Source organism: Poecilia latipinna, unplaced genomic scaffold (genome assembly GCF_001443285.1).
Source record: "Poecilia latipinna isolate Pla-1442-1.1 unplaced genomic scaffold, P_latipinna-1.0 Scaffold2122, whole genome shotgun sequence".
Lineage (NCBI taxonomy): Eukaryota > Metazoa > Chordata > Actinopteri > Cyprinodontiformes > Poeciliidae > Poecilia > Poecilia latipinna.
This window is the reverse complement of record NW_015114738.1, coordinates 94679-107486: the sequence shown is the minus strand read 5'-3', so window position 1 is coordinate 107486 and position 12808 is coordinate 94679. Positions and strand designations below refer to the sequence as shown.

At 40.9% G+C, this 12808-nt stretch overlaps 1 protein-coding gene across 10 annotated transcripts in view; it reads right to left on the bottom strand.

The window, feature by feature from the left end:
* Window positions 1-642: 642 nt before the first annotated feature.
* Window positions 643-12808, bottom strand: part of srpk2 (SRSF protein kinase 2) — a 70300-nt gene continuing 58134 nt past the window's right edge. For 5 of the 10 annotated variants that reach the window (XM_015017267.1, XM_015017266.1, XM_015017268.1 and 2 more), the window contains 7 exons: window positions 11764-12663; window positions 10137-10237; window positions 8670-8777; window positions 8494-8563; window positions 5678-5770; window positions 5315-5407; window positions 643-1103 (listed from right to left, as the gene is read on the bottom strand). In XM_015017267.1, coding sequence (XP_014872753.1) covers window positions 919-1103; window positions 5315-5407; window positions 5678-5770; window positions 8494-8563; window positions 8670-8777; window positions 10137-10237; window positions 11764-12663 — 1550 coding nt within the window. In that variant the 3' untranslated portion in view covers window positions 643-918. The remainder of the gene's footprint in view (window positions 1104-5314; window positions 5408-5677; window positions 5771-8493; window positions 8564-8669; window positions 8778-10136; window positions 10238-11763; window positions 12664-12808) is intronic. The other 5 variants (XM_015017272.1, XM_015017276.1, XM_015017271.1 and 2 more) reach the window with 2 other exon arrangements.

Below are 12808 nucleotides of genomic sequence, written 5' to 3'. Positions count from 1 at the left end.
GGATCTAGTAAACGTGCCACAGAAGGATTCAAGAAAAATTGTTCCTAGGAATGAAGTCAGAAGAGAATGTCAAAACCTCGGAGTGAAAAGTGTCGATCCTTAGTAGGAAGGTGGAGGAGGTCACAGATACTTCCTAAAGATGAACTGAAACCAGAAACCATCATTGGCTTGTCATATTCCTTCCTGCCCATTCAGCAGTCTCTCCATACATTTCAAAATAAAGTCCTTTAACCCCAAGCAGACTCTTCTCCAGGTTAATACTGATTGTTTTGATTATAAACCTTCTCTGCATCAGTGTGATGTCCTCACCCGTGTTGGGTGAGATGAGCTTTTTCTTTTTTTCTTCTAGGACTGGATCCATGGAAGAAAGCACGCTGTAAACCGTAAAGTATAATGTTGGTACTCCTTTAAGGTGGTTATATACGATGGCATAGGCAAAAACGTTCATTCTCTCGCAAAATAATGCACACCCACACTCATACACCCTTACGGGCTCCAGTTGTTCATGGAAGATGGAGCTCGAGGCCGTCTGTCAGCAGTGCAACAAAGGTTCTTGTGGACTCTTCTTGCCGTGGAGGTCAACAGAGTTCAATAGTTTAAACTAAGAAGAAAACAGATGAAGAAGAGGCTGACGTCTTGATGCCGGAAGAGGCAGCGACATATTTGTTCTCATCGATGAAACCCATCCTCTCATCCTACGGTTCCTTTTTGCTGTAGAAATTGCCAGTAGCTTGTTTTACATTCCCCATGTAGGAGTAAAGCCTGGTTAGGTGCGCTTGGAATGAAGAGGAGGGACGCAGCGTCTCTTTACGCGACGGTTCCACTCGCTGCCAACAGAGGTCGATGTTTGGGCTCACAGTGAGGGGGTGGGGGGAAGGTGAAAGGGGAACGGAGACGGGGTGTGATCGAAGTTTGCGGCTATGAGCTGAGCCAGGGGTGGTTTAGGCATTCCCCAGCCGAGGCCCTCTTCTCAGGCACCATCTCCAGCATGGGCAGCAGGAACTGCGTGAAGTGGCCGGCGTCTTCGTGCGACCAGCCGTACTTCTCGACCAGCACGTCGAACAGAGACCACGGCTTCAGCTTGGTGATGTGCCGCAGCTCGCCTGCAGGGAGGCACATGGAGCATAGTCAGTGTTGGCACCCAAACAGAAGGGATAAATATAGAATAGATCTCCAATCTAATCCATCAACTGTAGCTTGTCCCGGCCATTCGCACTGCAAAGCTTTGCACGTTTCACACATTAAACATTGAGGTTTTAGAAGTTCAGCACCGATTTTTCCCCAAAGAAAAACAAGGGTAGACCTTCATAGATGAAAGAACACAAAGATACTTTGAACACCATTAATAGATGCTATGACATCTATTTGATATGCTAATAAAGGCAGTGTTGTTACCTGTAACAACTCTTATTTTTCTTTAAAATTGTGAAATTATCCTATAAGGGTCTGTAATAAAAACCTGCATAAACATTTATGAATAAACATGTTTGTGGGCAAGGTTACTCCCTAGTTGGCATTGTTGGGTTACCGGTACCAATATGTATACAGGGGTTTTAAAAGTTACGGTTTCAAAAACATTTTTTCCATCATACCGTTTGGGATTTAAAGGGCTTTTAATGACAGTTTCCACCTTCCGTATGGACCTGGGGGTCACACAAAGCTGCCATCTCCCCCATCTCTTACAGCACACTGTAAGAGATGGGGGCCTCCTACATTTTCCTCTTGCGTCAAAGAAAAATTGCTTGGAAATACTTGGAAGTCGTGAAAACCACAGACAGCCTTGTTAATATTAAGAGAGCACCAGCAGACAAGGCAAGACTATTTTTAATAAGCTGTTAGTTAGCTGCTACTTTGATTTTTTTTTCTGTGCGATCATGCTACAATACTATGAAACCATGACTTTTTAGCCAAAGTTATACCGTGAGAATCTCATGATGACCCAGACCTGCTCAGGAACGCAAGAAGAGTAATTATAGTTTTATCGTACTTGAACATCTAGGACAATGGTTCAGAACCCCAGTCTTGGTAAGGTGCATTCACTGACCACAAAAATATTGGATTTTGGGATTTCTCCTGCATCTTTTAAAATTTCAGTTGGGCCAAATAATGTTCAGGTCATTATAAAGGCAGCAAAGTTGTCATTCTAAATTCCTTTGTCTACAATTTACAAATGCGTTACCTTTAAGGAAACTAACGAGTAATAATAGAATGACTTTTTTATTTAAAACCTAAATTTTATGTTTAGCATTAGTGAGCAAGAGTCTCCCCGACTATCCCGTTTTGGGTTTTTTTTGGGTTGCAACATTAAAAATGACCAGCATGTGACAAAAAGGGACCCATGAGCAGCAGCTCTTTTGCTTTACCAGCTGCCTGACTCATTATTTTAGGTCACAGATATTATGTTATGTATTAAGATATTTACTCTATAAATTGTTTTTTCAGTACGAATCGATGGTCTGCCTGGACATCTTATATAAAAAAACCGACGGGCACTTTTTCGAGAGCCGCAATTATTTTACAATCAAACAGAACAGCAGCTGATTTCACTAATTACTTCACCTCCTTCTATTTATGGGATTGCTAATCAGTGAGGTGCTGCATCATTGTTGTGAAAGCCTGCAGAGTCTTGGCTGAACACCAGACTGACAGAAGGCAGATGGACAGAAAGAGAGAGAGAGAGAACAATGACCAAAGACGAAGATGCAAGTAACATGTTCATTATTGAGGAAAAGATGGAAATAGTTGGTTGGGAATGCAGCTCTGACAGGGAAGAAAGAGCGCTGAGACTGGTTAATGATGGGGCTCGACCAGTAGGTTCGCTTAAAACCACGGCTGCCATGGTAACCTCTTCACACCGTGACAGAATGTCTTCTATTTATCAGGCATTCTGGCTAGAGATTAAGAAAAATATTTTAAGTGCAATTTTAGCTTATGCAGGGTTTCTTTAAGACCTTTTTAAGAGTATTATGGATGAAATTCAAGACTTCTATCGCAACAGAAATGTGCAAAAGAAAATTGTACGTTTTATACAGTAGTGCTAAGCTTTTTTGCACAAAATGTACGTCATCACGGTGAGCCAGTGGCGAAGACAATTGTCCAGCCAACTGGACATTTACCAATGGTTGACGCAAAAAGCTACCTTGCTAGCTACCTAGCTAGCAAGCTACCTAGGTAGCTAGTTACTTCTGCTGGTCAACAGAAGTAACTAGCTTCTGTTGACTAGCAGCTAGTTACCATTAGCCTCAACTGCCTCCAGTTACAGAACCTAATCTGCATGCAACTCAAACCTTTGCCCGACTTATAAGTCGGACGAGAAAAATAAATTATATATGCGAGATTAAATAGTCCTGCTACAATAAGCTGTAAGACCTGTGATCAATATATTTAAGGACAATTTGAAATTTATTCTTATAAATTTAAGATTTTTTAAGGATGCATAGAAACTATGTTTTCCCAACAGTTCAATAAAAATCATCATGCATAAAAATTTTTAAAAAACAAGGTCAAGCGGCCCACCGAAGGCTTTGTGGCCCACAGGCGAACCCCCCGCTTTCCCCGAGGAGCAGAGTTGGGAAGTCAGTTCAGATTAACAGAGCGCCGAGAGATAAAAGGGTGAACAGTGAGACATCAAGAGCATGCTCAGAGAAGATTCAGATCTCATGACACACAAAGGAAGGATTTATGAGCAGGAAGGAAAACACCAAAAACAGAACCTTAAAAAGTGAAGGAATGACAGAGTGAAAGGTTATTAGCTTGATCGGACGCAGGTCTGTCCACTTACCAGGCTTAGAGATGAGCAGAGCCACAGAGGAGTGAGACATGATAATGGCAATTCTTACAAATACTTTCATATTTCTCTGTCAGATTTTTTTGTCTTAGTTAAAGCCCTGGTAGTCCTCAATAAACTTCACATCTTTACAGCTTACTTCACTCCCAAACAATCACTTGACATGGACGTAATATCTGAAGGTTGCTATGGAGACTGGCTGATCTCTACATTAAACTCTCAGTGATCTTTGGAGATATGTTTTTTCCCTACATTCCCCATCAGCCTCGTCACTGTGTGTGCTCATAAACAGAAGTGATACTGAGCCCAATGCCGCTTACAGCTTTAACTCTACTTGTTATTTAGATAAAACGTTTTTTTTAAAGATTTTCTCAAAATTTAAGAGTATGCTGATGCAATAAAAGCTGCATTGATTTAAAAGCTTTTTATGCATATTTCTCAGTTTTTATTTTTTTATTTTTATTTTTATTTCAGGCCAAAAGATAAAACGAGTTCAAACTGAGTAAACTGAGTTGTGCAACCGGGTAATTATTAGGGCTGCAACTAAAGATTCTTTTAGTAATCAAATATTCTGACGATTAATCGATTAATCATAAGTAAAATTAGCACATCCTGCAGATTTTCCATTTCCACTTAAGCTCATTTTAAACAATATTAGAGATACATTAAAAATATAAAAACAAACAAGCAATTTAATTCCATTTTAAGTAAAAAAAAAAAAAAAAAGAACACTTTATTGCCTAAAATGCAAACACCTTATTTGCATAAAGTGCAAACACTTTATGCACTATGGGTACCCAAAGGAATACCTAAAGCGTATTCCTTTGGGTACGCTTGATCATTTGAAGCAAAGTACAAATCGGCAGCTAAAGAAAATACTTCTATCAACAACAAAGCTGAGCCCTTATTACTTTAACATCAATACAGTGCAGGGCTGATGTTTTTTAGGATTAACCGATTAGCATTTGGATAGCAAAGGGAGATTTCTTTTTTTCTTTTACAGAATTTGAACCAGGTGAAGCTAAAATTCCCAAATGAGTTTTGAGTAGAACAAATAAAGACAAAGATGGTTTTTTTCTATCTTAAATGGAAAATATATATATATTTTGTACAGTTTTGGCTTAATTATTGCTCTGATTGTGTTGTTCTTTCAGCAACTGGCTTCTGTTGACTACAGTTAGCAATTAATTGATTACGAAATTACTTATTTCAATTAATCACGATTAATCGTTTCAGCCTTAGTAGTTGTAAGAAATCAGTTGAGTTTACAACATGTCTGCTGCAAGCGGGAAAAAATCCTTACAACTAAGGATTTAGCACAAAATAACAGATTTCGACCAGGTTTTCTAAACTTTTGTGAACCATTTCACATCAACGGCTAAAAAGGAAACCTGCCGTGACTTCATACTTACCAGTACTCTGCCTGAGAGTTCCTATGAAAAAACAAAAGCTCGTCCGGCTTCTGACCCCCCACATTCACTTCCTGCCACCACCCAGGATGAGGCCTCCACCCACGGTTCAGTTTACCTTTCTTGGAGAAAAACTCTCGGCTGAACTTCCCAGCAGCTACCACTTTGCGCGGGACCTTCCCGAGGAGCTCCGTGATCAGAGCGATGTGGTCTGCCCCCACCATCACATACGTCACAAAAGGGAACAGGCACGGTTCAGCGTGACAGCATGCACACACACGTCAACACACACATGCCGTCGGCTGCACGGCTGCCGACACACACTGCCGCCCCGAGGGACACGTTTGGAGGCCGAATACTGATCGTTTTGAATCGATACGCCCAATTGGTGGCAAACTGAAACGGTCTACTTGTGTCCGTTTTCTGTCCCTCTTTGACATCCGTGTGTCTCGGCGCCACCCAGCTCTCAGGCCATCGCTACCTCTTCTGTTGAAGAACTCCCGGGAATACTTTCCAGAGAGCGCAAAGTGCCTGGGAATGCAGCCCAGCAGCTCTATGATGTGGGCTATGTGGTCTTTTGGGGAGGGGAGAGGAGGAGAAGAAGAAAGGGGAAAAGCAAATAGAAAAAGTTGAGTGAAAGACAAAAAGTAAAGGGAGAAACGGAATCAATAAAACAAGAGAGTAAGGGTGAGAAAGAAAAAAAAAATCAGGGAGGGACACAAAGAGAGGGAGGAGGAAGAAGGAAACAAAAAACGACAATCAGAGATTATGAAGAAGGACAAACACGTTAATAAGCTGCGGCACCACAGGTGGTGAGGTGGTGAGGAAATGAGACGAATAAAATCGAAATAACGATTCTGAAATAACGTGGGCTCAGTGGAGGGGGAACAAAAGTTGCTTCTGTGGAAATCGGGATAAAACCAACAAAGACCTCGGATCCTGGCGTCTTAAAAAAAAAAAAAAACCCTGAGTAGAAAGCAGCCAACCGAGCGAGGAGAAAAACAACAAGATGAGCGAAATCAGAGAGCTGGACGAGATGAAGAGATGAAGGATGAGGAAAAATGTTTGAGCTCTACAGGAGAGAGAGTCTGCATGCAGATAGAAACACAGGAACGAAAAACTAATGAGGCTCTGAGGCGTACATTACAACCTGCTATCTTTTTGCTGCAGGGTTCGTACGTTTCTCCCGCCGTAAAATTCAACAACTTTTCAAGCATTGTACAGGTACAATTTTAAACTTTTCAGCACAACACTTTCGAGGTAAAAACAATACAAATTAACTAAAACAGGACAATTTCAGTTCTCTAGTTTATGGTGTCATTTATTACTCTAACTGGTATCTTGTGATAGTACCTTACATTAAACAGCAGAAGAGGATTAACTAAAATAAAGCTCAATGTTATGTTTTTAAATGTCTCTCTCTTACACACCTGACTGGTCCGAGAACAAAACGCTCATCTATCAAAAAGTTCCCCAATTTCAATAATGTTAATGCAAAAAAAAACAAAAAAAACTTAAGCCAACAATCTTTTTTCAATTATGCAAATAAGTCACAGAGCCACTCGAAATAATAACCATTATTTCCACGTCATCTATTTACTGAAAACGACCGATTTAGAGCGTTTCAGTTTGGATTACTTATGTTGAAGTAATTCAAACAAATTGTGTTAACTTAAATGACCAAATTAAATGCTTTAACACAATATACAAAGTAAAAAAAAAAATTTCTAAAAGTTTTCTGGCATTCATTAAAACACTAATAATTTTAGTAATTCTAACCGAGCTAAACAACTTAAGGGTTAGTCTAATTTAACTTCAGACAGTGAGGAAAAAAAGTTATTAGCTGTAGCAAAATATCTGGTTTCAATGCAAAAAACGCTTCCAATCAAGCCTCAGACTATTACAAACCCCTGCAGCCTGAATTTTAAGGAGTTTGCACAGAAATGAAGCACTTCCCAAACCTTGAAAACACTTGAGTGAAATTCAAGCATTTCCAAGGATTTCAAGCACCCGCATGAACCCTGTTGCTAGGAACTAAATGACGCCAGTGGCGTGGTGCGCTCTGTTGGTGTGAGAGACGTGAGTTGTGGCGAGCAGTGAGATGAAGACGGAGGCACAGCGGCAGAGCTCAAGGTGAGGGTTTAAAGTCGACAGTGGACAGGAGGATTTGGGGAAAGGGATTCCTAAACTAAGCTTACTTCATCAGTTTATCCATTTACAAAACACATTGCTAAAATGATCTCCATTGCTCGGAATAATCTTTTTGCAAAAGAGACAAGACATCTTAATGTCCACGTAGAAAAACTGTTGAAGTTAATTAACTCGGAGAGTTTAAGCTCTCATTCGAACAATGGAGAGACATCATATGTGTAAGACACTTTGCTGATGATGTGGACGTTCAGTACTGGTGAAGAGCTGACAGATTCTTTAAAGGTGCGTTAGAACGTTCTTTTTTCAGGGTGTGCGCAACAAACAACTTCAGTGAATTTATTTTCCAAAACTACAACCTAGCAAGCTTACGCATAAACCCTTCCCCACCCTAATATTTAGCTAGGTGAATATTAGTCACTCCTGTTCACACACGTTTTACAGCCACCAGCAAATATAACAGAAAAAAGATCCATCAGAAAAAAAAGATCCATCCTCTTCATTGCTAAATTTTCTGTTTTATGTTTTGTTTTGTAAGTCAGGAAAATCAGAGATAAGATATTGGTTCTTAAAAAATAAAAAATTCTGAGAATAGATGCTTATTGAAAATTATAAAGCTGTTTATAAGAAAAAAGAAGAAGGAAAGTCATGTGACATTTGTGGCTCTAAATGAGTTTTATTTGGCTGGCCTGTGGGCAGAAATGGCTCTTGAGGCTGTAAATTTGCAGATAAAATTATTAAATTATTAAATTTTGAGATGGTCTCAATCGCTTAACAAGCTGGAAGCGAGTAAAAACGATCAGATGTAACGACCAGGAGCTTGTCGATGGCTAGAAGAAGTGTTTGGTTGATGTTCAACTTGCTAAGGAACACATAATCAAATCTTAGCTGAGCGAATGCATCTATTTGAGTGTGCAGGTATAATTTTAACCACAATAAAAATAAAAAATAATTAAAAAAATCAAACTTCTAAGCGTCCCATTACAGTATTTGACAATCTCTGATGTTGTTTGTTGTGATTTAATCCCAGCCTGAATAAAGAACGATCCAAACGTAATAAAACATTCACTAAATATCCAGGACAGATTTCAATAATCTGGAACACATAAAATAAAACCAACTCATACAATGTTTTACTGAAATACTCACCCTCGTCCCGGGAGTAGTCCTCTCCAGAGTGAGGCTCAAACAGATAATCTCCTGTGGCCAGCTCAAACGCCTGACAGAAAACAATATAATAATAATGATAATGATAATAATAATAATAATAATAATAGAAGGGATGGACGACGTGTCGTCTGCGTTTTGGACTCGGTTCTGTTCACCATGCAGGCAGTGCTCCAGATGTCCGCCGGCGTGCCGTATCCGCCTCCTATCAAGACCTCGATGGAGCGGTACTGTCTCGTCTGGATGTCTTCTGTGAAGTGCTTGTGCTGTTCAGGAGAGGAAAAAAAACAACAAAAAAAAACGGGAGAAGAATCACGTTGGTGTTTCTGAATCGACAAGAAATCGGCAAAAACTCTCCCCCTACTGGAGCATTGCTTTTTTTATTTTTATTATTCATCGAGCGTGAGACACCATTTCTGTTTTCTCATCAACCGCTTTCTGCACTTCTGCTTTTATTCCTGCATGTCGGCTTATGTAAGACCAAAGATTTCTCGGCCGCTGCTGTGTTTATAGCTGCTGGATCGCAGCTCCTGCCAGCGCGTTCAGCTCAGCAGCCTGGATTTAATGATTTCTGCTGGCTGAAAAAATAAAAAAAAAAAAGAGGCCAGACTGACGGCAAACAGTACGACTGGAACGCCGTCTGACGGCTGTCGCGTTCCTGATCCTCTTCGTCTGTATTGGAGATGTTCATTCGTTCCTGGTTTATTCTGCATAGGTTACCAATATGTGGAAGCTAAGTTTCTAAAGGGAGTAATTTGGTCCAATTCCACCTTAAATGTTAAATGCCTTGTAAAACTCATAACTCCTCTTACATTTTTTTAGATTGTGTCAAAGTGATTGTGATTTTATGATAAACCAGCACAAAATAGAGCACTGTTATGCATTTATTACTAATTATCGACAGTAATAAACATAGCAGCGGCCGAGAATAAGTATAACAATATTACCAGATATAGCATTTTAAATTCTTATTATCAATATTAATAATGACATTCATGTTATGTTTTGGGAAGGAAAAGTGTATGTGACTTTTCATTTCGTTTCACAAATGCAAATCTGAAAAGTGCGGTGTGCATTTCTTTTCAGCAACCCAGGGTCTCCATCAGCTTTGCAGACTAGAGACGGAAATTTTAGCCGGTTTTTGTCCGACTGAACGGAGATGATCAATTTCCATCGTCTTGCCACAAACTTTCAACTGAATTTAGGGAATGTACTTTGATTGGACCACTTTAATTTCAAGTGTGCTTTGATTTAATTACATTGTAGCGCTAGCAGTTACCATTTCCCCAGCAAAAGGGGGAAACTACAAAGGTGCCCCACAGTTTTCAGATTTGTATTTCTAAAATCCTGCATCGCTTGTGAGCAAAACATTTGAAATTTAAACGGGAATATTACAAATTTATCCTACAATAAAAAACAAAACCAAATTATCTCCCATCATAAGCAATGCTACACTTACTTATGATATATATATATATATATATTTTAAAAGTATCTGATCTTGATATTCAACGCCAAACGCTGGAATGTTTTCCATTTTCATTTATTAAAAATATTAAAACGTCTACAGAAAAACAAACATGTCTATGCAAATGTTCCCATTAAAAGTCCAGGTTTCCTCTCACCACCCAGCAGGCGTTTCCCAGGTCAGCGATTTTGACTCTGATGGAGTCGGCGTTGCGGGGGTCAAGCGGGTTGATCAGGAGGTCTGCAGCTCTGGCCCTGACTGGGTGTGGACAGAGCGTCACAGTTAGCACACAACGTTCACCACATTCACTGAAACACCAATCAATGCATCTCGTCTTGCAGATGCATGAGAAAATTTCAGAAAAAAAAAAGAAAAAAACAAAAGAAAAAGAAAAATCCATTCTTTAAATTTTGTATATTTATTCAACGGGACGTAAAAAAAATAATTGCTGTTTTCACTCTTAGTAAATCATATAAAATTAATGTAAATTAATTGTTTAAAAAAACTATTTGTTAAGATTATCAAGGAAACGGTAAGATGTTTGTTAATCATTATAGTCGCAAAATGGCCCAAAGGAAAAAATAAAATACCTAAATCAGCAAAAATTAACAGTATCTGTGATGAATAAGGCAGGGGGGGAAAATCCCAGCTCTTCTCCACAATGCAGGGTTTCCTCTACATGTAACTGCTCAAAATAAAAGCTGCCACACCTTCAAAATAAATGTTTTTTTTTCTTTAATGCATGTTAAAGCCTACAGTTAAGCATTTATACAAACCATAGTCAGTCTGAAACAAATTAAAGCATCATGAAACATTAAAATTGACTTTATTTTAAAAAAAAAACCCACAACAGTTGGTCGTCTGACTGTGAAGATGGCTACTGTGCGCTGCGCTACTCTCAGGAGTGAAGTAAACTGTAAAGACGACAGTCCGAAGTAGAGGAAAAGGTGAAAGAAGGTACCTAAAGGAGGTTAAGTTGGATGTACTTTTAGCTGACGGTCAAGTGAAAACGACCCTAATCTTAACGTATTTTTGAACGACAGTAACGTAGCTAATCAATAGAGTTCAGACCTCTTCACTAACTGTGGGACAACTGCTGCAGACAAAAAGAGCTTACACACCGACAGACACGTAACCTCACATCAAGCAGCTGCTTCAGCAACAGTTCAAGGTAATGATAGTAAAATGTCAAATGTAGGTGGATGAGTAACTGGTGCTGAGTCACTATGTACAAGGAGAGAGGGACGAGTTTTGGTGGAAAACTTTGAATCAGTCTCTAAAACAGAGTTTGTTTGTTCGTGCAGTTATCTCACATTAGTTTGCAGATTTGAATGTTCTGTCTCTGTAGACATTATTCAGTGAAGTGTTGATGAAATCTGGGAAGGAGATCATTACAGATGAGAGGAGCTGACACCTTCCAACAAGGTAATAATAAAAACTCCGCTTGGATCCTTCAAAGCTTTCACACTATATACTCATGACTATTAGATGTCTTTTGGAACTTTATAGAATAACTGATCTATTATCTGTATATATTTTTGGTATGTTGTTATAATGTGGTCTCAGCACTATAATATGGTTCCCTGTAGGTAAAAATAACCATCACAATATCTTACAAATTTTGCAGCTTTTAAATTGAATTCACAAACCCTGCATGTGCTTGTCAAGTCACTACCGCAGACTTTAAGACATGTTGCTGGTATTTCATGTGATAAAACGTTATAAATTAGTGCAAGAGCAAAGCAGAAGGGAAATAAAACATGCTTTGTGCCAATGCCTTCTACCTTTCGGCGTGTCTCCTGTGCTCGACGATGAAACGGTGCGACTGCGGTCCGCAGTGGGGCTATTTGTTGCGGGTTCTGTCCCAATGTCCACCGTCCCCACGGGCACCGGGTTTCCGGGCTCGGGGTCCAGAGGCAGGTCGGGGAATAGGGGCACGGCGGCGCGGTGCTGCTCGCTGGAGCCGTTGGTCAGCGCCGGCTCGGCCACTTCGCCGTTGTACATCTCGTACCCGGAGCTGAGCGAGATGTCCCGGTCCGTGTAGCTGAGCTCGGACTCCACCAGGGGGCAGAGGACGGGCTCGGGTGTGGGCGAGGGGGTGGGCGGCGTGCCGGGGTTTTGTCTCAGCGACTCGGAGACCAGCAGGACGTGCCCGTTAGTTTTAGCTGAGTTGGTTTTAGTGATCTGCGGTTTAACCGGAGAGGTGCTGTCCGTGAAGAGGTCCGCCGTCGTCGTCGTCGTATCGTCGTCGTCTTCTTCGTCGTCATATATCTCCTCGTACTCCTCCCCCTCCTGCTCCTTTGACTCCTCCTCTTCCACAGCTGCCTCCTCCTCCTCGGCTTTGCTCTCAGTCTTTTGTGCCTCTGTTCCGATGTCTCCATCCTCCTCCCGTTTCTCCTCCGCCTGTTCTTCCTCTACCTTTTCCTCCGTCTCCTCCTCCTCTTCCTTCACATTCTCATTTTCTGTCACTTTCAGTGGCTCCTCCTCCTCCTCCTCCTCTTCCTCCACATCTGCTTGTCCTGAATCTCCATTACCTTCTTCTGAGGCAGGGGGTATGGGGGCGTCTTTTTCAGCGACAGGCGTGGGCTCCTCCTCTTCTTCTTCTTCCTCTTCCTCCCCCTCCTCTTGCTGGCTATCAGCGGGGATTTGTGGCGTTTCGCTTTGCTCCTGGGGAGGCGCTGCGCCTAATACGAAGACAAGGGCAGAAAAACAGCAAGTGGGTGGAAAGGGGATGAACAGCAAGTCCAGTCAAAGACAACGTAGGCGAACGGAGAGGCAAACTAAAGCGAGTACGAACATGAAAGAGACGGGGGGGGGGGGGGGGGGGGG